Source organism: Pseudorca crassidens, chromosome 5, assembly GCF_039906515.1.
Source record: "Pseudorca crassidens isolate mPseCra1 chromosome 5, mPseCra1.hap1, whole genome shotgun sequence".
Lineage (NCBI taxonomy): Eukaryota > Metazoa > Chordata > Mammalia > Artiodactyla > Delphinidae > Pseudorca > Pseudorca crassidens.
The window spans coordinates 69800899-69826109 of record NC_090300.1 but is presented as its reverse complement, the minus strand read 5'-3'; the positions used below and the strand labels follow the sequence as shown (position 1 = coordinate 69826109).

At 50.1% G+C, this 25211-nt stretch overlaps 1 protein-coding gene across 2 annotated transcripts; it reads left to right on the top strand.

Moving 5' to 3' along the window:
• Positions 1-273: 273 nt before the first annotated feature.
• BCL6 (BCL6 transcription repressor) lies at positions 274-24316 on the top strand. 2 transcript variants are annotated; one of them, XM_067738382.1, is made up of 11 exons: positions 351-368; positions 9507-9604; positions 10763-10801; positions 11621-11793; positions 13587-13808; positions 15437-16408; positions 16955-17139; positions 18524-18691; positions 19789-19919; positions 20034-20171; positions 23107-24316. In XM_067738382.1, the coding sequence occupies exons 4-11, from the start codon at positions 11633-11635 to the stop codon at positions 23248-23250; spliced, it is 2121 nt and encodes a 706-aa protein (XP_067594483.1). In that variant the 5' UTR covers positions 351-368; positions 9507-9604; positions 10763-10801; positions 11621-11632; the 3' UTR covers positions 23251-24316. The 2 variants fall into 2 exon arrangements, with proteins under 2 accessions (XP_067594482.1, XP_067594483.1); XM_067738381.1 differs by lacking the exon at positions 9507-9604 and having other exon boundaries at positions 274-368.
• Positions 24317-25211: the final 895 nt, after the last annotated feature.

Below are 25211 nucleotides of genomic sequence, written 5' to 3'. Positions count from 1 at the left end.
GACGCCGACGTCACAGAGGGGGCGCCCACGTGACGGTGGCGGAGCAGGCTGTACCATCGTCCGGGGGCCGGGGAGGGAGAGCCACCGTCTGGCCCCTCGAGCCTCACACCGAAACCTCCAAACCCGAGACGCCCAGCCTGTGAGGAACCCGAAATATGCCGGACAGTGGGAAAATATTGTGGCTTTGAGGGTTTTTTATGGGCCAAAGCAGGCAAAAGTCGCGGAGAGCTGACACCGAGTCCTCCCCTGCCACGTAGCAGTGGTAAGGCCCGCAGCTCAAATTCCGAGAATTGAGCTCTGTTGATTCTTAGAACTGGGGTTCTTAGAAGTGGTGATGCAAGAAGTTTCTAGGAAAGGCCGGACACCAGGTGATTATTGCTGTTGCTGCCGCCGCTGCTGCTGCTGCTGCCGCCGCCGCCGCCGCTGTTGCCGCTGGTGCCGCTGCCGCCGCCGCTGCTCATGATCATTATTTTACCTTTTAATTCTTTTTTTTCCGCTCTTGCCAAATGCTTTGGCTACAAGTTTCCTATGTGTATCTATTGATGTAAATGTATATATTTATTTATTGTAGCTGTCAGGTGTTAAAATAAATGCCGAAGATTAGTCCCACGTCTCTCCCACTCTAGGATATAGATTTTTATATATTTACTATTTTATTCTTGTTGTCTTTGAGTGAATTGGCCGGTTTGGGGAGGCTTTTGCCACCCTCCCTTGTGTTGTTTTGGTTTTTGAAAAGGAGGTGGAGGAGAGGAAGGAGGGGAATTAGGGGGCGGCCGGAGCAGAAAGGACGAGACAGTGCTTGGGGGGGTGGTGTTTCGGGCAAGTCTGGGGGCTGTCTGGCCCCAGACGGCGGAGAGGACGCGCGCTAGCGCTCTCGCTCTTTCTGCTGCTGCTTGCGTACGGCTTGTGATCTCGCTGGATTCGTGCGGCTGTGTTTTTTCCCTCTTTTCTCGCTTGCAAACTGCCTTCCTTGCTCCCTCGCTCCAGCTTCGCCTTCCCTCCCTCCCTCCTCCTTTCCCTCGCCTCTCCTTCCTTCCCCTCTCACGTCCTTCTTGGTCACTCCGGGAGGCGAGGAGGGAGGCTGCCCGCTCGCTCGCCCCGCTGGCTCCCTTCCACCGGCCTTGGTCCTCTAGATTCCCTACCTCCGAGCCGAGATTTGGGAGGAAAAATGCAAGCGAACTCCTCGTTTTGTTTTTATTTTTTGTTTTTCATAAACCCAGTTGAAGTATGGGGTTCTCCTCTTTCTTTTCAGAGCCGTGATCTTCCTAACGAGATCCGAGTGTTTTGGTGTCCCCTTCCCCTGCGTTTTGGGGGAGGTTTAGCTTGCCTGGGGGCGGGGATGTTGAATACTTTGAAAATTATTCTTTCTTGGTTGCAGTCTAGAGAGTCGGGAAGCCCCGCGCGCTCCCTCACCCCATCGTGGGGAGGGAAGCTTGTGGCGGGACGGGGATTTGGGGGGGGGTGGGAAAGGGGTGCGCGTTTGCACCTGCGGTGCTGTTCAGCGTGCGGGGACTCCGGGAACCTTCGCAGGACGGCCCAGCCAAGCGGGAAGGTGGCGGGATTTCTGGCGGTCGCGGTGTTTGTATTTTGGGCGCTTCGTGACTCGGTGTTAGCTCCCAATGGCTGTTCCCCCGCTTTCCTAAATTTTATTTTTCCCATGGTGCAGGCTTTGTAAAAACAAACAAACAAACAAGAACTGCGGGCCGGAGAGTAGCCGGCGTCAAGGCTTCAGATTCCCGAGGTCCTTGCGCTGGGCGAGGGGAAAAACAAACAGCCCCAGCCCGCGGTCCTACGTGCGAGACCCGGGAGGAGAGAAGGGCACTTTGTGGCCCCGGCTGGGGGATCTGGCGCGGGAGAAGGGGGCGCGGGCGCGAACGGGAGATCTTTGTGAGTGATTTTGCAAAAACGGATTGCGAGGTTGGTTGGATTTGCAACCTGTGGCTCTCCTTGAGGGAGTAAGAATGCGGGAAGGCGGCGGCGGCGGCGGCCCGGGGAGGGAGTGGGTGGGGAGTTGGAGCCTCGGAAATCGGCTGCGCTGGGGAGCAGCGGGAGCGAGGGGCCACCCCGCTGCCGGATGCAGTGACCGTGGTAAACGTCTTGAGAACTGTGGATTGCGTTGCCTTTATGATGCCGTATTATCTTGGAACTCTGGCCAAAAATGGAACTAGTGTGGCAATAATGAGTTTTAAAAGCTATCCTATGGAAAACAAATACACAAACCTACAAATTAAAAAAAAAAAGCATGAAAAAGACCCTTTTTATGTTGTGCACTTTCTCGAAATGTTTGACTTGGTGGTGGGGGTCCTGACAGCTGAGCCGAAGGAATGACCCCAAAGTGGGTGCTCAAAGTCCAGAGCTGTTACTGGGTCCCTGACCTCTTCTGTGAGCTGGTCATCCCCCCCCCCCAGGAAACTGATTTAATCCTTTATGGATTTTTTGTTCAGTTTATAGTTTCCAGGAGGTAAATCTTGTAATGCTTTAGTCTTTTTCTTTTTTTTTTTTTAAGTAAAATGTCAGTAGATGCATTTTTTTACTTAAAAAAAAAGTAAAAAGAAAAAAAGTGGGGCAGGAGAGAAGGAACCAGGGAAAGGGCTGTTTAGAAATACAGTTTGTGGCTCTGAGCGATGCCACCGGCTTCCTCTACAGAGACTGCCAGTTTCCCTTTTTCTTTGCAAGGTGTGTGTGGTTTTAATAAATAACTTTAAAAAAACGTAAGAGGGGGGCCCGCAGGATCTGTCAGGAGACAGGTATCTATTTTGCTCATTATTTACTACTAAGAGCCTTTGGCACAGGAACAGAGCCTCGTAAATCTGCAACCCAAGTTGAAGTTCATCTGGCCCTAGTCCACCCGCTATTCCTGGAGGTAGCAAACATGAGCTCAGAGGAACGAGGTGAAATCACATTCTTGCTTTAAAATATATGTGTGTTTTCTTTTAAAAGGAGAAAAGATATTTGTCTCTGGGGGAGGAGGAAATGGAAAGGGAGTACCAGGAGATGGGCATTCCCTTGCTAAAATGACTGTAGTTGAGTCTTCAGGCCAAAATAGAAACCTGAAGATGGGAAATAGTCCTCCCTCCCCCCACTTATAAATAGAAGGTTCCAATATCCTATTTGGAAGATTTCCAATACTGCAGGCCCAAGCACTGACTGGTTTTAAGGGTCTGTTGATAGTGACAATAAGGCTAGTAGCTGTTTGTAAAAACCGGGCAACTTGAAGAAGGCAGCTAGAAGTGGGAATTCTCCAATTGGCCATTTCCTCTGTGCTCAGTTTTGAAGGGTTCTACCCCTTGCTTTCTTGAAAAGCCTGTCCCATTTTTATTGTGGGTTTGGTTGACAGGAATGGGACTCCAAACTCTTAAGCTGTCGTTTGCTGAGCCTTAAAGAGTTCCAGTTATTGGTTGAGTAAATGGTAGCCATGGCTAGATGTCAAAATTCTTCCTTCCCTCTCTCCTTTGCCGGGTAGCCACACTCACAACCCACTTTGTTGTGAAAAATTTAGCGATTCAGAGGAGGTGGTGCGGCAGCGCCACCCCTCGGTGGGTGAAACTATCTATTTGCAAAAGTCAAATATTTGAAAAATGTTGTGAAATGACCTTTTGAGGATTTTTTTTTTCTTTAGGAAGGGGAGATAAAAGTAGCTTTTTAACAAGGACTTTGTAGTTGATCTCTCAAAAGGAGGGAGAAAAGCTAGGATGGTGTCATAATAGGCGAAGTAGTTCGAGTGTGTGTGTGTGTGTGTGTGTGTGCGCGCGCGCGCGCGCGCTCTCTCTCTCGGGAATGCTTGCCTGGTTGGCTTTAAGTAGGGGAGTTCTCCTGGCGGAGGTAGCCCCCCTTCCCTCTTGGACTTGACCTCTCAGGGCACCCGAATTCTGCTGTCTGTCTGATATTGAGACAAGGAGGAATGTTTTGGTGTAAAAAACCATAGCGACTGGAAGTCCTGTAGTTTTGCTGGCGGTTGAAGATGGTGTATGCGGGGATGGGTCGGGGAGGGAGGTTTGTGGATGGACTGGGGCAATGGTAGGCTGATCCGTAGCCGGGTTTGGAGTCCTCTGGGAGTCAAAGTAGTGTGGCGCGTGCCAGTTGCCTGCACTGCGCAACAAGTGGGAAAGCCACCGCAGTGATCCGAGCGAGGGTGCTGTGTTGTGGGAAAGCTGGCCGGTTTCTCTTCGCCCCACTGGAAGCCAGGAACGGCTCCTCCCAACCCTCCCCGCCTCCCACTCTGAGACGAGAGCCCCACCAAAAGACCACCTCATCCCCACTCCCCCATCCCCGGCTTAGCCGAGCGCTGTTAAGCCTGCCCTTGGCCTCCAGGACCCCTTTTCTACGTGGGAATCAGTTTATTCCCGACTGTTTTGCTGGTCGACCAGTGTTTGGTAGAAAGCTCTGGTAATGCCGTTGACTGCCTTCTGCTTTTTGAAGACATGTGCACCCTTTCTTTCTCTTCCCAATACATTCAGCCTTTCGGGCTGGAAGAATCAAGGTATACTACATGAACGCAGCTCCAGATACCGCGTTTTGGTTGCTAGAGGCCTGAGCATCGGGAAGAAGGAATTACATCTAGTAAATTCAGTGTTTTCCAGCTTTTCCCTATGGAGGCACCCCCCCTTCCCTTAAGAGACAACAACAGCAAAAAGGTGGGGGGCAGTCGGGTGTGGAAGGCTGTGGTCGCGCGGCGATTTTCGCACGGACTGAGTCCGCCACCTAGTGGTGGGTCCTGGCTGAGTTCCCCACCTAGGGCAGTGGACCGACCGCGTCACCTACGGGTCCCCAAGTATCCCAACCAGGTGCTAGGACTGACAGAGGGGAGGGTACCCTCCAATGAGGATGACACCCAACCTCCAAAGTTTTGGTACGATGGATGAAAATTAGAAAGCCTGCGGATGCTTGCTCCATTCACAGCCACTCAGCGACGGGCATCTGTCTCCGCTAAGAGAACCGAAAAGTACCCGATTCTGAAAACACGATTTCCCAGTCTCTGTGGCCTCTCCCCCGGAAAAGTCAATACTGGAGGGATGCCACAGGGGCTCTAGGACATATATCGCTTTACAGTTGAGGAAACAGGCCTGATGAGAGGGTTAATGGCGAATTAGTGACCTAACCGGAACCAGATTTTAAGCTTCTGAATTCCAGGTCAGTGACTTAAAGTCAAAGGCGAGTTTATCTCCGCCCCTTTGAGTTATCTAAGAGAAAGGAGCAGAAGTCAGAGGGAGCCATGATTTTAACCTCTTAGGTAACCATTGTTGGAAAGGGTTCCCCAGCTGTCCCCGAGGAATTTGTTTAGAAAGCATGGCCCAAGATTTTCAGTCACAGACATGAAAAGCCTACGGTAGTGCTCAGGGGTGGGAGTCTTATTTCTTGGGAGGGGGCTGTGCGTTGTGTTAGGGCGTGATTAAAGCCCAGTCCCTAGACTTGCAGAGATGCACCTCGCTGCTCCCGAGGCTCACATTTGGATCCTGAAATAGCTCTCTTCCCCTTCTTTCCAAACTTTGTTTAGTGGCTTGGCGAGAAATCAGTTGTGTGTGTGTGGGTCCTATGGACCGGCAGAGTGAAATCCACAACAGCTTCTCAGCAAAGTTTTCTTTCTCGGAGCTCAAATTTTAAGATGGCAAACGCGCGACCGAGTGCTGGCGGCCCCTAGCGACCGCAGGCGCGCACACCCGCGGGAGAAGCCGTTGTTTCCACCGCCCTGGTCCGCCGGAATCGAGTTCCGCCTCTCCCGCTGCGGGAGCTGTTGGAGGCCGCGTCGGAGAAACGCGCCTCTGTTCGGGTTGGAAACGAATCTGGGGACGGGTTTGAAGAGCGGTCAAGTTTGACTCATCGCTTTCCAAGGACAGTTAGTGCCTTCCATCTTCATTAACGTGAATAAAGACCTTGGCTGACTTCTGTCCAGATCGGATTTTTAAAGGCATTGTTTGTCTGGGGAGATCATGCCTCCCCCCTCTCCCGCCAGACTTTTTGCAAAGGCCGAGCCCGGTCCAGCCAGGATGGCCAAAATATCTTTGCTCGTGGTCGGCTGGCATCGACTGCCGGCCCTTTCTGGAAGGCTGTCACGAGCTGGGCGCCTGGGGAGCGTCCTTTCTGCAGCTCCTCTTCAGATCTTGATGATAAAACACATCCCTCTATTTTATTGCATTTCCTAGAAGCTTGCAGGCTTGCAAGAGCGCTGTTGGCAGGAAGTGTGATAGAAATGAAAGTCAGGACATAATGTCCCTGAACACCTCCTCGGTCACCCAAAGCGACTGCCAAGGCCACCGCGTTATCAAATTCACTTTCATCTACTGTCTTCCTACCCTCCCGCCCCCCAGCCAAGAGCGCGAGGAGTGTTTCTCCCCCAAAACAAAAACAACTCGGCGGTTTGACCCTACCCCGCCACCTCCAGATCACCATGGCTAGACCCGAGCAGCTCATTAGCTGAGAAGCTGCGGAGAAAGGGAGCGCTCCGAAAGGAGCCCTGATGCTGGTTCCACTGCGGCAGCTCCAACCTTATTAAGATCCCCCGTCCCTGCCCCTAAAGAGTGCTCCGCACTTCCAGATTCTCCTTTGGATTTCTCAACGAGTTATTGGAGTTATTAGATGACCAATAATCCAAAACCCGAACGGGATATTGAAGGGGGAAGGGCGGAAGGCATTCTCCAAATCGGGAGACTGTGTCTAAACTAGGTCAATGGGAAGGAGGGGCGGGGCGACAAGGAGTTGTCGGTTTTAAGCCTTGATGGAGGGCTCCCTCTAGTGTTAGGCAGCGGTAAAACATGATTAGGTTTGAGCTAGTCCTGGAACCACTGGCCTCCTAATTTCCAATAAATGCATTTACTTAATTTTAGCTTCCCTTCCTAGATTCTCATCCCATCCCATATTAAATTTCAGCCTTCGCTTTCACCTTTATCCCACCGGGCGAAGGGATGAGAAAGTGGGATTTTATGAAGCCAGAGAGGCCCAGTCTTTACTGACCCCGCCTCCGCTGCTGATGTGATGCGCGGCGCACTGTGACGCTACCCGCCAGTTTTAGGAGTGGACTGCGGCCTTACAGGTTGCATCTTTCGCGCCCCCTACTCCCCACCTCCCGGCCCCCAAAAGTGCCCCTCGGAGCCTGATACTGAGACCGATTAGGCGATGGCGCCCAGGGATTATAATTCCGAGAAAGGCCACGGGAAGGCGAGGCAACCTTGGAGCGCGCCCATGAACGCGATAGGGTTTGCGCCCAGGGCCCTGCCGAATCCCGACCTTTTCTCTATGGTTTCGGAGAAATCGGATTCGGAAATTCCGAAATCTGGCCAGGTTCGGCCTGACAGCTCCTATTCTAAAGATCTTAGGCGGAAACCGAGCCGAGCTGGGTTCGCCTTCTTGCCAACGTAGGCGGAAGGGGCTTTCGGTTTAGTTTTCCTCCAACTCGGCTGGGGAGCGCTGGATGGAGACCCTCAGTCCTCGGGATTCCATCTTTTTTACCTTGAGGCCTCGCCTAACCACTCCCTTTAAAACAGGGGGAGGGGCGGGGGGGCAAGCAAAATGAGAGAAAGAAAGATAAAAAAAGACACACCAGGCAAACAAACACCGGAATTCGGCAACTTGAAGTCATGAAATAAGCAGGGGATTGGACGCGAAATCCTGGGTTCTAGACCAGCTGTGCCTGACTTTCCCTATTTATAAAATTGTTATGGGGAAAGGGTTGAACTAGGTGAACTGTAGGAGTTCTGGACCGGGAGCGGACGAGGTATTTAGGGGAAAGTGTGCCGTATTCCTCGCGAGCCTCCTCCCCGGGCGCCCACCCGCTCCGCCAACCTCGCCGGGTGAATCCCCGGCGGCCCGCGCGGCGCAGGCTGCGATCCTGGCGGCCGTCCGGGCCGGCAGCTTCCTGGAAAGTTACTTCTCGTTGGAGCCGGCGATAGGCAGAGAGCGTTCTTTGAAATCCGCTGAGTTGAGATCGACTACGTTCCGGGAATGAGAGGGTTGTGCCATTCCCCTCACTGCCCCCTGCCTTGACGGCGTAACAGGAAAAAAAAAGAGAAAGAAAAAAGGCACACATAATGTTCGTTACCGAGGTGCACGAAAAGTTTTTTTTGAATGTAACCAAATTAAGGGCTGCCACCGGGGTACCGCCGGGCCTCCGCCGCGCCTGCGGGGGCTTCGAGGTGGACGGGCCGCGGTGCGGGCAGCACGCCCGGGGGTGGGCGGTCCCTGGCAGACAGGTACGGTGTGATGGGGGTGGGCGAATCTGCGGATCTGCGCGGGCTTGCCCTGGCCGCACGGCTCGATTTTGTGCCCTTGTGTGTGAGCAAGAGACGGGGGCTGCCTCTGGAGGCGGGAGGGAAAGGCTGGGGTCTTTCATATTGGATGGCTTTGCTCTCCTCACCTCTTGTCTCTCTCCCTCTCCTTTATGCTGTCTTCTTTCTCTTTGACTTTTTGGAGGGGGAGTTCCCTCTTCTTTTCTTCTTCAGACCCTTTAAAGGATCTGCCTTCTCAAGGTGCCTCATTGAAAATACACAGGGAAAGCGCCAAAGGGAAAGTGTGTGGGGTGAAAAAGACCATGTTTAGCTCTCACTTGGTGGTTTCCGCGACTGGGGCTGGCTGGGGTGGGGAGAGCCCACGTCTGGGCCCTTGCAGATGTCAGTTTCTCCTTGACAGCTCTGCTCTCTTGGTTGTTTCTGTGGAATGAGTCTTGCGTTTGGCATTGGTGGGATGGCCGAAGCTAGGAGACGGCGTTCGTCCTGGGCTTTGCTTGGAATTAGTTCTGAGATCTTGGGCGAGACATCCCCTGGAGCCTCGGTGGCCTCCGAGCAAATGGGGGCTGGTATTGTTATCAGCCACAATCACGGATGGGAAGGAGCTGAGTGGTCCCCAAAACCAAACCAGATGCTGTAGTGCTCCCACACCTGCAGCATCTAGAGGGCGGCAGCGTTGCCCACGCCCACTGTAACCCACATACTCACTAGTTGTGGGGCTCCGAAGACAAAGCTAGCTGAGAAAGGAGTGGACTTAATAAGGACAGGGGCCTTAGTGTATGTGCCTTGTTTTTGGTCAAGCCAGGCCGAGAGGTTTACAGTGGAAAGTGCCCAGCCTAGGGCCTGGCTGACAGTGGACCCAGGGGAATTGTTTTGTTTGTTTGTTTCATTCCGCATCTGGAGTGAGTCATTGCCACTTGTCAAGGTGAAATGGCAAATCTGGGCTTCCTGTGGTTCCAAAAGTCTGTGACTGGAAATCCACAGGCAAGATGGTGTTTGAAGCTTGTTCCAGGGCAGCCTTAGGTATTCCAGAAGGGTTGAGGGATCTCTTCCACGGGGGAAGAGGGGAAGGTTTATAAGTAAACCTCACGTGTCTTCCGCATTCGTTTTCCAAGGAGACCATCCTTGGACTTTGGTTAGGACCCATTCAGTGTATCTCTCTTTGCCCATCTTGAGTTAGAATGGGGAGAGGAGGAAATAAATAGGTTCTTTTGTCTTTTTCTATCCTCTCCCTTCCCCCATTTCCTTCCCCCACCCCCACTCACTCACATGCACACATTAACCTTGAAGCCGATGAGACTGAGTGACTGGCACTTGGGACCACAGAGAAATGTCAGAGTGTTTGGTTACAGACTCAAGGAAACCTCTCATTTTAGAGTGCTCATTTGGTAAGACTCAGCAGCCTGGAATGGGGGCAAAGTGCTTGTGTGAGGGAAGGAACTTAAAAATGAGATTCACCCACATCAGGGTGCTGTCTTGCATGTTCTACAGCACGTAGGCTGATTTGGAAAGGGAACAGGAATTTAAGCCAGAAGACCTAGGGCCAGGTCACTCACCATTTATGTGGCCCAATATGACCTCCCTGGCCTCGGGCCCCTTTACCCGGAAGATAACTCTAAAGGGCTACACTTTAAAAAAAGTCGGGCAAGGGGGGGGGGTGTGTGGTTTCAAATATTGTTCTGTTTTGCAGCCCACATGTGATCATAAATGATAGTCTTTCACCTATGCTTTAAATTATTTTGTTTTAGAGAAACCAGTTTGGAGAGGGTCCATATTTCCTAAGCGCTTCCTGGCCGGTTCTCAGCTAAACCTCACAGTTAAATCTTTCACCAGCAGGGGGAAGCACAAACTCGGAAGTTTGTAACCCTGTATCTGGTCTTAGGCCCAAGAGGGATGGGAGGGGAAATTTCAAAAAAGGAGAGAAGAGTAGATATACCATCTCAGGCTGTATTCTGCAGATTCCTTATTCTGTCTTAAGTGTTTCAGCTAGTCAGGAAATACTGCCTAGCTGTTTGTCCTGAGCAAGCCACTTGAACCCAAGTTTCAGTTTTGTCATCAGTGAAATAGGGATAAAGATGTTGACCCTGTTGGCCTTGTGGAGTCATTCTAGGCCTTGAAAGAGAATATTTTAGCAGGTTTTGAAACGCATCCAGAGTTTTTAGGCCCCTGAAGGATCATTCTCATTAGTATTGAAAGCATCACTTTTATTATTTTTTTCTTTCCCATAAACTCAAGTGCCTTTGGATGGCATACAGTTTTTACTCTGAGAGAGGAAATAAATGTGTCTACGTATATGTAATTAATGTATGAAATTGTATTCCCAGTACTCAGGGTAAAAACATTATTATCGCATGGCTTTGGATGCCCGTTGTTTCCATAAGAGCCGAGCTGGGAAAAATGTTTGCTAGCTTGTGGTAAAACCGCACCAGCTGGCAGGCTGCAGCTATCAAAGTAAAACTAAATATGTGTGTCCTAAAATAAGACTATAGTGGACAATCTTACATTCATGAAATCAATTTCTGTTTGCTTTTTTATCTTCCCTGCAGGTTTTAAGCAAAATTTTGGACTGTGAATCAAGGCATTGGGTAAGTAAATTGAATTATGTGCTTTACAATTTTGTGGACAAACTTTTCTTTTAATTTGCCAATGTATGTGTCTCTGTGAATGGTGCCACTCTTCATTAGATGAGATAAAGGAGAGCCGATTGCCTGTCCGTCACACCCAGCCCCCACCCCTTTGCCCCTGCGTTTGACTGTCTTAACACTGTTGTGCGATCACTCATTCCCTTACTCGTTTCTCGGTTCCCATTAATTTAGCCACCTACTATGCACCAGCAAGGCGCTAGGTGCTCAGGATACAGTCAGACAATCCTGAAGCCTAGCAGGGGAGAGACAGATGGTGGCTGGGATAATGAAATGAGATGCCGATGAGAATAGCTACGATTTTTGAGAATCTACTGTGGACCAGGCACGTATCTCTAAGTTTTACAACCGCCTAGGAATTACTACTCCCATTTTGGGAAACTGAAGCCCAGAAACCGTAAAACAGCTTGCTCCAAGTCACACAGCCTGCAAAAGGTATGGCCCATGCGCTAACCTTCAAAGCATGCTTTCTCTCCCCTGTCGCACACTCACTGCCTCTCAATGCTGGCAGCGTGTTTGGTATGTGGAGAAAACATTCAACAAATATTCATTCCCTCCTCTTTCCCCAATAGGGTTTTCTGTTAACAAGTTGGTTAAAGATTATTAGCTCATTGTACAGACATGAAGAGTAATGCCCAGAGATGGGCCATGAGTTGTTCAAAAGCAAACACAAGGGAGCAGGCTAAGCCACCTGCTCTCACACTCCTGGTGAGAAGGAAACAGGTTCTGGAGGACTAAAAAGATTCTGACCTTTTCTTTCAGGTGAAGAAAAAAATGGCCTCGCCGGCTGACAGCTGTATACAGTTCACCCGCCACGCCAGTGACGTTCTTCTCAACCTTAATCGCCTCCGGAGCCGCGACATCTTGACGGATGTTGTCATAGTGGTGAGCCGGGAGCAGTTCCGAGCCCATAAGACGGTCCTCATGGCCTGCAGGTGAGGGGTCTGGAAGCGGAAGGTGGATGATGGATATAAGGGGAGCGATGGTGCCGGCTGCCAGTGTGGAGCATGGAGGCCTCTGGCTGTGTTTGGGATCACATCTCATTTTTCTCCAGATCTCCAGCACGTGGCCTGGCCGAGTGGGTTCTCAGGAAGCAAACGAATGAACATACTTTTAGAAAAGAAAGAGTTTCCATTCTGTGGGGATAGAGGGAGAAGAAATCATATACTGTCTCCGGAAGCGATGTGTTTTGGGCAAACATGGAGACTAACTTCAGTGAACCAGTGAAAAAATGAAAAGTGAAAGCGAGTTTTAAAATATTTTAAGCGAGTTAATTTAAGATCTTTTGCTCTTTTTTTTCTATGACTGTATTTATTTATACCATGACTATATTTCTATGGGTGTTTCCGAGCATATGTAAGTTGGTGAAAGTGAGCTGGCTAATTCTTCATACTTGACAAGTATTTCAAGTGTTCAGAGCAATTTATGTTACAGCACCTCCCTGGATCTCCATAGTGGCCTGTGTTATGGATGGCACGATTAGCTCCATTTCATAGATGATAAAATGAAGACATTCACAGGCAAACTGACGTAGAGCCAGGGATCTTGATTGCTAGTAGAGGACTTATTCAACATCTACAACAAGCACCTTTGTTTTAAATAGTGGAGAGGTTTATATAGAGAGAAAAAGAATAGGTAACGCTAACCGAATGCTTACTACGTGCCAGGCATCAATCTGTCCCCTTCACATTCTCATTCTTGCCATAGGCCTGTAAGGGAGACACTCTTGTTTCTGCTTTGCAGAGAAGGAAACCAAGGTGCAGGGAAGTGAAGTCTCTTAACCAAGGTCGCCTAGCTAACTACTGGGTGAAGTCTAGCTCACTTCTGGCAACACGCTCAGAAAGAGTAGAATCCAGATGACAGTCCAGAATGTTGGCCTCTCACTGAGTGCTCTTTCCTCTACCAGACACCGTGGTACCTGGAGGCTTGGCTTGACGCTGACTTGGCTCTCCTAGGAGTATTGACCTTGTGATAGTCTATGGGCTTGTAGAAAATCAGTAAACTGTAGATGTAGGCATCATTTTATTTGTCATCGATACCCAATTTGCTTCTAAAAAAATACAATAAGATTTAAAAAATAAGGATAATGTGATGGAACAAGAAAAGAAATGCTTATCCCAAAGATATAGACTCAAAATAGTTACTGCAAATGAGTGCTAAATTTAGCTCTGGTAAGCTGTGCAGTTAAGACCAAAAGAATACAGGTTCTGTGACTTTGTGAAAATCACTTGACCTCTTTTTTTTTTTTTTTTTTTTTTTTTTTTGTGGTACGCGGGCCTCTCACTGTTGTGGCCTCTCCCGTTGCGGAGCACAGGCTCCGGACGTGCAGGCTCAGCGGCCATGGCTCACGGGCCCAGCCGCTCCACGGCATGTGGGATCTTCCCGGACCGGGGCACGAACCGGTGTCCCCTGCATCGGCAGGCGGACTCTCAACCACTACGCCACCAGGGAAGCCCTCACTTGACCTCTTTGATCTTAGTTCCCCCGTTTGTAAAGGGAGAGAAGGATAGAATCTACCTTGCAAGGTTATGAGGAGCACAGGATAGTGTATGTAAGTGTGTAATGACTCTCTGGGATTTAGTAAATTCTCCATAATTGGCAACTATTATTAATTGCCATGGAAGCTCTGGAGCTAGGTCCAGGGGAGAGGGGCTGAGCGTCCGTGGTGACTGTAATTGATAACAGTTTCTATGTGTCTGTTATAGTGAGACATTTCTTTGTCTTACAGTGGCCTGTTCTACAGCATCTTCACAGACCAGCTGAAATGCAACCTCAGTGTGATCAACCTGGATCCTGAGATCAACCCGGAGGGGTTCTGCATCCTCCTGGACTTCATGTACACATCTCGGCTCAATCTGCGGGAGGGCAACATCATGGCCGTGATGGCCACAGCTATGTACCTGCAGATGGAGCATGTTGTGGACACTTGCCGGAAGTTCATCAAGGCCAGGTGAGCTGCTGCCTAGATGGAAGCCTCGGAGATGGAAGGGATCAGACAGGGTCGGAAACAATTGATAATGCTTTCACACAGAAGAAACAATCCTCTGTGATACGCCACAACCTACCTTTCCACTGCTTTTGCACACTCCTGCTACCTAGATATGCCGTGTGCCTCCCCACTTCTTGCTTCCTTCCATTCACTTGATAGACCCTTTCCTCCCACCCATCCTGCAAGACCACGCCTGGATGCCAGCTTCTTCATAGATGTTTGTGCACTTATCACTTTGCTCTTTCCTCAGCTCTTCAGCTGTGTCTGAAAGCCTTTTGCCTGTCTTTTAGACTTTGCCTCTGTTTTCACTATTTGCATACATGTTTTAGTTCTCCTTTAGGCTTCCACTGTAACTATTTACATATGCCCCTTAGTTCCCCCACCAGACTGTGGGCTGCTTTACTCATCTTTTATGTCACGCTGCTGCTACTAGAGAGAACATTTATTGAATTAAATAGGGTTCACTGGGTCTAGCCCCCTATCTGAGGGCTGGTAAGACATGACTATCACGGAAAGTTGAGGAACCTGAGAGCCAAAGAAGGGAAGAGCTTTGCTAAGTGGAACAGAGACTTGGGCCTTGACTTCTATAGAACCGTTGGATTCAGCTACTCCAGTATAAATGCATCCCTTCTCAGACAGAAAGGTTTGCGGCCTCTGTTTGAACATCTCCAGGAGCCAGGAACTCAGTGTTCCCAGAGCCATGCAGTTCTCCCTTGGATAGTTTGAAAGCTCTTCTTTACAGCGGGTTGAAATCTGGCTCCCTTCACCTTCACTCCTTGGTTCTAGCTCTGTTAACTGTGATCAGACTGAGCTGGCCTATTTTTCACCCACATAATGTCCCTTCAAGTATACGCAGCTTGGGCTCTTTGTCTCCTGTGGGTGATAATGGTGGCAAGATCATCATTATGAATGCTTTCTCTGGGTCAGGCCTTGCGCTTGGAGCGTTCGGTAACTTGCTCCAGGTCACAGAGCTGCTAAGTGGCACAGCAGGGACTGGAAACCAGGTCTGGCTGCTGCAGAGCCAGGGCTTCCTACGCTGGCACGTGCTGCCTGTTCTCCAAAGTAAACTCGCCCACGGCTCCAGGCAGTATATAGAGCGAGTCCCTTCTTCACAGGGCACCAGTATAACAAAGACCCTCCAAACATGTAGCACCAACATCGTATAAGTTGTTCCCTCCCTGAAGCTCAGTCTCCAGGTGTGTAAAATGGAGACAGTAATTCCTGATCTACATCCCTTCTGTAAGGATGAAATGAGATAAGGACTCTGATAGCTTTATATTCTGTAACATCTGAATAATTATAGATTCATGCATATGTATACATATGGGACTTAAACATGCAAAATCACGTCTAAACAGGCACTGATTGTGTGGGTAACTCACTTCCCTTCTCTGGGCCTTGTTTCCCCAGCTGTGGGCTAGATTGCTAGACTTTTAGCAGAACTGCCTTGTAACTGCAAGTGTTTCCCTACTCCAGAGCCACATCGCCCAGGTCTGACTGACTCAAGTGCAAATGTGGTTTCATAGACCAGTGTCACTTGGAAGGTTCTGACTTGGAGGCCGGGGTCTTCTCTCTTTTTGCTCCTGCAGTGAAGCAGAGATGGTCCCTGCCATTAAGCCTCCCCGTGAAGACTTCCTGAACAGCCGGATGCTGATGCCCCAGGACCTCATGGCCTATCGGGGCCGGGAGGTGGTGGAGAACAGCCTGCCCCTGAGGAACGCCCCTGGGTGTGAGAGCAGAGCCTTCGCGCCCAGCCTGTACAATGGCCTGTCCACGCCGCCAGCCTCGTACCCCATGTATGGCCACCTTCCGGTCAGCAGCTTCCTCTTCTCCGACGAGGAGCTGCGGGATGCCCGGATGCCTGTGGCCAACTCCTTCCCCAAGGAGCGGACCCTCCCCTGCGACAGTGCCAGGCCAGTCCCCAGTGAGTACAGTCGGCCGGCCATGGAGCTCTCCCCCACTGTGGGCCACAACAACGTGTACTCACCCAAGGAGGCAGCCCTGGAGGAGGCGCGGAGTGATATGCACTACAGTGTGGCCGAGGGCCCCAAGCCTGCTGCCCCCTCGGCCCGGAGCGCCCCGTACTTCGCCTGTGACAAGGCCGGCAAAGAGGAAGAGAGGCCCTCGTCGGAGGATGAGATCGCCCTGCATTTCGAGCCGCCCAATGCACCCCTGAACCGGAAGGGTCTGGTGAGCCCACAGAGCCCCCAGAAGTCCGACTGCCAACCCAACTCACCCACGGAGTCCTGCAGCAGCAAGAACGCCTGCATCCTCCAGACCTCCGGGTCCCCTCCGGCCAAAAGCCCCACTGACCCCAAAGCCTGCAACTGGAAGAAGTACAAGTTCATCGTGCTCAACAGCCTCAACCAGAATGCCAAACCAGAGGGGCCCGAGCAGGCCGAGCTGGGCCGCCTTTCCCCTCGAGCCTACACTGCCCCGGCGGCCTGCCAGCCGCCCATGGAGCCCGAGACCCTTGACCTCCAGTCCCCAACCAAGCTCAGCACCAGTGGCGAGGACTCCACCATCCCACAGGCCAGCAGGCTCAATAACATCGTCAACAGGTGATTTCACAGGCAGTCCGGACCTGGGGTCGGGGCTCACCGGGGCAGGGTTCTGGGGTCACTTCTGATGGGTGCAGGGCGCTGTGTTCTGCTCTTGCCTGAAATGCTGAGCACATTGGAGGTATGGGCCAAGGCCTATTGACTGAATTGGCCTAAGTGAGGAAGGACCTTGAGCTTCGGTATATTTTCACAGAGAGAGAGAATTCCCCTCCATGGTAGATGAGCATTCCAAGAATCCCAAGCTCCTGCAATCTCTGTGGCAGGGAGGAGTCCTCTTACTTGCCTTGGACAGAGGGAGGCTGTGGACTGTAGCACTGAGGGGAGGAAACTGGGCCCGGGAGTGGAGTCTGGGCTCAGTGTGGCCCCCATCAGTGATCTCGATGTGTCTGCTATTTGGAGGTAGGCTAGGGGATAAATAACTCTGTGGCGTCAGATTCCAACTGGCCTCTGGGCTGCCCTGAGCACAGGGAAGAGGGGATGCAAAAATGCCAGGCAGAGCGCTCTGCCCTGCTCCAGCTGCTGAGGCCCTTTTCTCCCCGCCCACAGGTCACTGACCGGCTCCCCACGCAGCAGCAGTGAGAGCCACTCTCCGCTCTACCTGCACGCCCCCAAGTGCACGTCCTGTGGCTCTCAGTCCCCGCAGCACGCAGAGATGTGCCTCCACGCCACTGGTCCCACGTTCCCCGAGGAGCTGGGAGAGACCCAGTCTGAGTACTCAGATTCCAGCTGTGGTGAGTTCCTTCCCCTCCCTCCCCTGGCCTCTGCCTCTGCTCCACAGGCCTTGTGTTTCCATTTTATTTACGCTGTTGTCATTGATTGGGAGAAGCCCCTGGTTGGAAGTCCAATGGCATTTAAATCAGCAACCCATAGTCCCACTCTTGACCTCGTAGGGAACTAGTTGACCAAAGCAAGGGCTGGGGAATTTGAGTTAATCTGGGGGACTGCAGAAGGACCACACAGCCTTTTCAGCTTCCTTCCAGCCAAGTTGGCTGTGGGGCTGGCTATAACTAGCTCCCGGAGCCTTCTCAGGCCCACTGGACCCCAACCGATTGGTGTGCATGTTGGTTCACCCTGCTAGGCTGTACGTTCCAGAAGGAGAAGCATCCGGCCTCATTCATGCCTGCATTTCCCATCGGGCCAAGTGAGTCTAGCACAGAGTAGGCACTCAGTTATTGTCAGCTGAATTCGATTAGTTGAACTGATTATTAATTGACGTTTCTGGATAGTGTGTGACTGGCCTCCCCAGTTTTTACCTCTTCCTCCAGCTCTGTCTGTAACAGGATAGCCCAGCGATGCCTCTTCAGGGGTGAACCACCCTGATGTGTCATTTCCAAATTGTTAAAACAAAAGAAAAAATTAGTTATTTACACTCAGAGGCTTGGCACAGGGTCATGGACCGATAGTTGGGAGAGCAGAGACTGTCCCCTCCTGGCCCCGTGGCCATTTGCCTTTGCTCTACACTCCAGTTCCTTCTCTCTGGGCCTGTGTTTCTACTTCCACCATCATCTTTGGTCTCCCTATCTCAAACTGTTTGGGAGACATGAAGTCCAGATAGGTGCAAGGGTGACCATGGTCATCATTAATTCCTCCTTTGATGACCTCAGAGTATCTTTGACTTTGATTCATATCTTACATTCCTATGATGCTTTATGTTATACAACGTGATCCTGCGAGGTAGGCAGGACAGGGGTTTATTATCCTGATTTTGGAGATAGAGACACAGACAGAGGCTGTCTTACCCGAGGGCTTCTGTGTATGAATGTAAGTAGAACTATGACCTGATAAGGAAAGTCAGTTCTCAGAGCTCTCGAGAGAAGGAGGTGCCAAGCTTTCCTCAAGCTGGCGCAGGCCATGTGGGTACCTGTGGGTTTGAGTTTCCCTCCTATACCTTAATCTTCAAATCTGTCTCCTTTCGCCTCCACGATCGAGACTCTAAATGCTAAGAAAAAGAGAATCCGCACAGGCCCTTTGCTCTGGGCTCCCGTGAACCCTGGGCAGACAGGGCGCTGGGGGCTCAGTTTGGCCCTCGGGGGAGCTCCAGAGTGGGGAGGCCTCGGAGCCCTACCTCCCTTCCTTGTGGTGCTGACGCTGGTGCCCCCTCCCACCCTCCGACAGAGAACGGGGCCTTCTTCTGCAATGAGTGTGACTGCCGCTTTTCTGAGGAGGCCTCCCTCAAGAGGCATACGCTGCAGACCCACAGTGACAAACCCTACAAGTGTGACCGCTGCCAGGCCTCCTTCCGCTACAAGGGCAACCTCGCCAGCCACAAGACCGTCCACACGGGTATGGCCCTGTACACCCTGCCCCCACCCCCCGAGCTCACCAGGGTTCCCCAGGGGCAGGACGGGGAGAGCATTCTCGAGAAAGCAGTGTAGGGCCTCGGTGCCCTGTGGGGTGAGGCAGGGGGCAGGTGCTGCCCTGGCCTGAGTGCGGGCCTAGCCCCGCCACGTCTTTGCTTAGTGACCCAGCCACTCCCCACATCCTTTGTCTTTCCTCTGACAGGCTCTGTCTTGCTTCTCCACCTTTGCTGGGGTCAGAAGTGTTAATCCCACTGCACAGGGGAAGAAACTTTGGCTGAGAGGGGCAAAGTCAATTCGGTTTTTATAAATCAGAAAAACGCTAAAGGCCTCTTGATTCCCTCTAAGGGCTTGTTCCTTATCAACTCACATTCCTTTCCCAGGTAGCGTCTAATAACCTGATAGTTGTCCAAAGTTGACTCTCTCCTGGTATTTTAAATGGGTCTATTATCCCAGAAACTTTCCATGAAGGAAGGCTCGGCCCTTCTATTGGTTTCCTCTGTCTGAGCAACTACTCCAACTCGGGCCCCAGCTCTCGTGCAAACGGAATCCAGCTGTAGTTGCCACAAGCGGAAAAGCGTGTTTGTTCTCAAGGAGAGAAACTAGAGCGGCCTGATTGTGTCTCTCTGGGGAGTGGGTTGATGACTGAATCAGTCTCACCCGAGGGAAGAGCTAGAAGAGCCTTCCCAGGTAATCTAAACTCACCCCTCGGGTTCCAGAGAGGGAAACTGAGGCCCAGAGAAGGAGAGTGACATGTCCACGTCCCACAGTTAGATAATCCCAATGAAAAGGCTGGTTCTTGGAACCTCGCTCCCTCCTTGTCCCACGCCCTGCGTCCTTTCCCTCCCTCCACGTCACCACCTGCTTCTTGAGCCTGGCCGTGGGCGAGGTGTGCTGGTGCGTGTGTAAGAGAGGGCTGGCAGGCAGGGGTGGCCAACCCCTGACGCCTCTCTCTGACATCTTCCAAGGGAAGGAAAGCCAAAGTGGCCCCAGGAAGGGCAGCTTGCTTTGAAATCCAGGGCCCGGGGACTGTGGAGACCTCTGCTGAGTGTGGCTTACCTTTTCCCCTTCTCTCGGTAACAGGTGAGAAGCCCTATCGCTGTAACATCTGCGGGGCCCAGTTCAACCGGCCAGCCAACCTGAAAACCCACACCCGAATCCACTCCGGAGAGAAGCCCTACAAGTGCGAAACGTGCGGAGCCAGATTTGTCCAGGTGAGCAGAGGGCGTGGGGAAGGACCCTAGCCCCGGGTGCTGCTGAGAGGCTGCGGCGTGTCTGTAGCCCACCCCGGCAGAGCCTCTCACTTCGCTCTTTGCTCTCCTGCGCAGGTGGCCCACCTCCGTGCCCACGTGCTCATCCACACTGGCGAGAAGCCCTATCCCTGTGAAATCTGTGGCACCCGTTTCCGGCACCTTCAGACTCTGAAGAGCCACCTGCGAATCCACACGGGAGAGAAACCTTACCATGTACGTTAGCCTCTCGTGGCTGCTGGCTGGCCTGGGATGGGTGCGGAGGTGGAGGGCTGGGGCCGCAGGACTGTTTGCTCTAATCTCAGGCGCGCAGTGGGATGACCACTGAACTCGAATGGTCCTAAGACAACCAGCTTGACCTTGGCCTGAGTCTTAGTTTGCTCATCTTTAAAGTGGAGGTGTTGGGCTAGGTGATCCGGGCCTTAGGAAAGAGGTCTGGATTGTGAATACATAGATATCAGAGTCATTCATTCATTCCACAATTGCTTATTGAGTGCTTCCAGCACGGCCCTAAACTGGGCTAGATGTCTACTTCAGAGGAGCTAAGGTGTTTGAGAAGGGGCAGTCAATAGGGTAGGAGGAGAACCAGAAGAATGTGGTGATACAAGGGAAAAAAAAAGAGAAAAGGCAACTGCAGGTGACCAGCAGCGAAAGGCCATGATCGGGCCATTGGAATCACAGTGTTCTAGGGCAGGGTCTCAGCCAACTATGGCTTGTGGGCTAATTTTTGAAATTCCATGAGCTAAGAATGGTTTTTATACTTTCAAATGGCTAAAAAGAAATCAAAAGAATAATATTCTGTGACATACAAATTATATAAAATTTAAATTTCAATGTCCACAAATAAGGTTTTGTTGGCACACAGCCAGGCTCACTTGTTTACGTATGTCTCTGGCCTCTTTCACACTATAATGCAGAGCTGAGTAGTTGTGTCAGAGAATATCAGGCCCACAAAGTGTAAAATATTTACTGTCTGGCTCTTTACAGAAACAGTTTGCCGATCTCTGCTGTAAAGGGGAAAGATACTGGCCAGGTAGCTGAGATATCTGGGTTCTTATTCCAGCTTTGACAATGACCCTTTTTAGGGCTGTGGGCAAACCCTGACCCTCTCACTGGGCCACAGTTTTCTTTCTCTATGAAATAGTGAGGATGCTGTAGATGAGCAGTTTTCAAACTGTGCTCTTCCAATCACTGAGGTTCTGCAACCCCGCAGGACAGGACGGGAATGAGACAGTACCAGTCTCTTTTCCTTTCCAGTTTCCATTTAATTTGAAAAAAGAGTCCCATGGTTTACAGGTGTGGAAACTACTGTTATAGATGAGGCTGGCTTTGCTGAGTTTATGGCATCGCTCTAGGTCGTGATGGGCACAAGGACGAATGAATGAATCGTTAACCCATATCGCAAATGTTAACCTGAAAAGGTGGTTACTCTCATTCAGTTGTTTATCAATCCTTGAGTGAATATCTTCTTACTTGCTTTTGTTCTTGGGCAAATTAATTATCCTCTCTGTACCTTAATTTCCTCATCTGTAAAATTAGCCTGATAATAACACCTACCTCATGGAGTCATATTAAATTAATGGATTCCCTGAAGTGTTCAGAACAGTGCTTGGCCCATAGTCCAGTACATATTTGCTGTTTCAGTTATTTTGTGGGTGTTTAGATGCACAGGAATGTCAGAATTAGGAGTGACCTTCAGAGTGTATTGACTCAGTCAAGGCTGAGTCAATACAGAAGGAAAAGCCAAGGCTCAGAGAGAAATGCCGCACTCAGGACGCACAGCGGTGGGTGCCATTGATATGAGGGGCCCTTGTCTCCCAAGACCGGGGCTCTTTCTACTCACTGCCTGCCCATTTAATTTTTTAATTTTTCTAAATATATTTCCTTTTTTATTTTAAAACATATTCTCTATATGAACATATTTTATTACACTTTTATTAGGGGATAGTTTTTTGTGCTTTTTTTTTTTTTTTGCGGTACGCGGGCCTCTCACTGTTGCGGCCTCTCCCGTTGCGGAGCACAGGCTCCGGACGCGCAGGCTCAGCGGCCATGGCTCACGGACCTAGCCGCTCTGCGGCATGTGGGATCCTCCCAGACCGGGGCACGAACCCATGTCCCCTGCATCGGCAGGCGGACTCTCAACCACTGCGCCACCAGGGAAGCCCCTAGGGGATAGTTTTAGATCTATAGAAAAGTTGCAAAGATAGTATGGAGAGTTCCCGTATGTACCCAGTTTTCCCCTGTTGCTAACGTCTTCCTACTAGGGTACATTTATCACAACTAATGAACCCATTCTGGTACATTATGATTAACTGAAGTCCATACTTTATTTGGGTTTTCTTAGCTTTTACCTAAAATATTTTTCTGTTCCAGGATTGCATCAGGTTACCCCATTATATTTAGTCATCCATTTTATTTTTAAAGAACTTTCCCACTAAAACCATTATCATCCATTCATTGAATCAAAGCAAGAAACAGCTCTGCTTGCTAATGCCTTCTTAGCTGATCTGAGGTGTACACACTAACTTAAAGGAATATAACTGTATTTTTTAAGCATATCCTAGATTCCAGAATTTTTATGAATTCAGACTGTTCTAATCCATTTATCCAAATATGTTCAGATTTATTGCATAATTGTCTGAGGTATATTCTATTAGGAACTGGGAAGATTATAAAGTTTAGTAAGAAGTGCTCACCACCATCAAAGGATTCCCTACCTGAGAAGGATGCTAATGCATGGGTTGGCAAGGCTATCTGGCATTACATGGCAAGGCTAGAAATCTTACAGAAGTCAAAGGAAAGAGGGATTATTTTCATCCTGGAGGGATTCAGGAAAGCCTTAAAAATTTGGGGAGTCTGCATCGGAACTGCATTTTTGGTTTAGACTTGAACTTGTGGAGCTGAAGCAGGGAAATTCATCTCAAGTGGGGTAAAAGCATGACCAACACTTCGGAAAGCAAGGAAGGGACATTTGTACACAGCTTACTTGTCCCTTAGCAGAAGCCAGAATTCATGTGGGTTCTCAAAGTGGCCTTCCAGAGGGAAGAGCTGCCCCATCCCTTGAAGGGAGAATCTCTCCTTCTCAAGGTCCTTGAGTAATGACATGTTTCTTGAGTTGATGACTAACGGTTTGCCTCTGGTTCTCTTCCAGTGTGAGAAATGTAACCTGCATTTCCGTCACAAAAGCCAGCTGCGTCTTCACTTGCGCCAGAAGCACGGTGCCATTACCAACACCAAGGTGCAATACCGTGTGTCCGCCACTGACCTGCCCCCGGAGCTCCCCAAAGCCTGCTGAAGCATGGAGTGTTGATGCTTTCCATTCGAGCCCCTTCTCAGAATCTACCCAAAGGATACTGTAACACTTTACCATGTTCATCCCATGATGTAGTGCCTCTTTCATCCACTAGTGCAAATCATAGCTGGGGGAGTGGGGGGGTGGGGGAGGGGCGGGGGGAGGGGGAGCCACGGCCGCTCCCCTCCCCCACTGCCGTAAAACATTAAGAAAATAATACTGCTTCTTCTCCTATGTGTAAGGCGAACCATGTCAGCAAAAAGCAAAATCATTTTATATATCGAAGCTGGGGGAGTATGCAAAAGTTCTGACTTGACTCAGTCTGCAAAATGAGGAATGTGTATGTTTTGTGGGATCAGATGTTTCTTTTGTACGTAAATGTGCATTCTTTTAAAAGAAGAGACTTCGGTATGTTATCAAAGAGAGGGCTTTAATTTTTTTAACCAAAGGTGAAGGAATATATGGCAGAGTTGTAAATATATAAATATATATATATATAAAATAAATATATATAAACCTAAAAAAGATATATTAAAAATATAAAACCGCGTTAAAGGCTCGATTTTGTATCTGCAGGCAGACACGGATCTGAGAATCTTTATGAGAAAGAGCACTTAAGAGAATATTTTAAGTATTGCATCTGTATAAGTAAGAAAATATTTTGTCTAAAATGCCTCAGTGTATTTGTATTTTTTTGCAAGTGAAGGTTTACAATTTACAAAGTGTGTATTAAAAAAAAAAGAACAAAAAAAGCTGCGGAAGGAAAACTGTGTAGTTTTGTTCTAGTTTTCGGTTTGTATATACCTGTACAACGTGTCCTACGGTGCCTTTTTTTCATGGACGTTTTCAGCGGGCAACGACCGCACCATCCCTTTTGGAAGTGTAGGCAGACACAGGGACTTGGAGTTATCACTAACTGAGCTCTCTTTGGGAATGTTTGTCTCATCCCATTCTGCGTCATGCTTGTGCTATAACTACTCCGGAGACAGGGTTTGGCTGTGTCTAAACTGCATTACTGAGTTGTAAAATAGAGCTGTACAAATACAAGAATAAAATGTTGAAAAGTCAAGTCGGTTTGTTCTGGGATTTTTTTCCTTGTGCCGGAATTGAGACTTGGATGAGTCTGTTTCCCCAGCTCTTCACCTGGTGGGAGGTGCTCGCGGAGGGCAGCCGCCACTGGCCACGGGGGCTCAGAACGGCAGAGGCTGGGGCTTGCTCCTGCCGGCCGGGCAGGGACCTACACCTGTGGCCCCTGGCAACAGGCTGGACCAGAGACTGCAGATTCTGGTCATGAAGCGCTCAGGTGGGGGGTTTTGGATGGACCTCTCGCCTCTATCTCTGGCCAGTTCCCTCCTCTTTCTGTTTGTTTTTTTTGGTTGTTGTTTTAACCAGCTTCATTCATGTTATTTCTCACTCAGCACTCTAGGCTGAGCTTCAGATAAATGACCTCAGTTATAGCCCTTCTGACACCAATGTATGTGTCCTTTCCTCCCCTGGGCCTTGGAGATTCTGCCCTTTCTGTGAAGTGAGAAGGCTCATCCCCTCCTGGCTTCATAAACAGTTTCTCTCTGCTGGGGTCCAAGGACAGTATGGAGGCATCTGCCTCAACTCACGCATTCCTCAGCCTTGGTGTCTTTGGAGACTTTTTGCTGTCTGCTGTGTGATGGACAGACATCTATAGACCCAGAAACTTCATGCATTGATACGAGCCAAGCCAGTCTCCAGCCCTGTAGAAGTGTCCCAAGAACTCTGTGCTGGAAGTCAGCCGCCTCCTCCTGGGACTTGGGACAACCATTCCCTCTCTGGGTCCCCTTCCCAACCACCCCTGAGGGGATTGGATTCACTAGATTGTTTATGATTCCATAAGTCAGACATCAGTTCACCCTGGCTTACTTTGACACCCCGTTTTATTTTACCTCAGAAAACCTCAAGAACTAAGTTTGATGGATGAGAAGTAAGAATGG

Bases quoted from the DNA above. Each gene is read 5' to 3' on its own strand.
- BCL6 (XM_067738381.1), top strand. From the start codon at position 11,633: ATGGCCTCGCCGGCTGACAGCTGTATACAGTTCACCCGCCACGCCAGT. The intron at 19,920-20,033 runs GTGAGCAGAGGG...TCTCCTGCGCAG, and splicing joins GCGGAGCCAGATTTGTCCAG to GTGGCCCACCTCCGTGCCCA. The intron at 20,172-23,106 runs GTACGTTAGCCT...GTTCTCTTCCAG, and splicing joins CGGGAGAGAAACCTTACCAT to TGTGAGAAATGTAACCTGCA.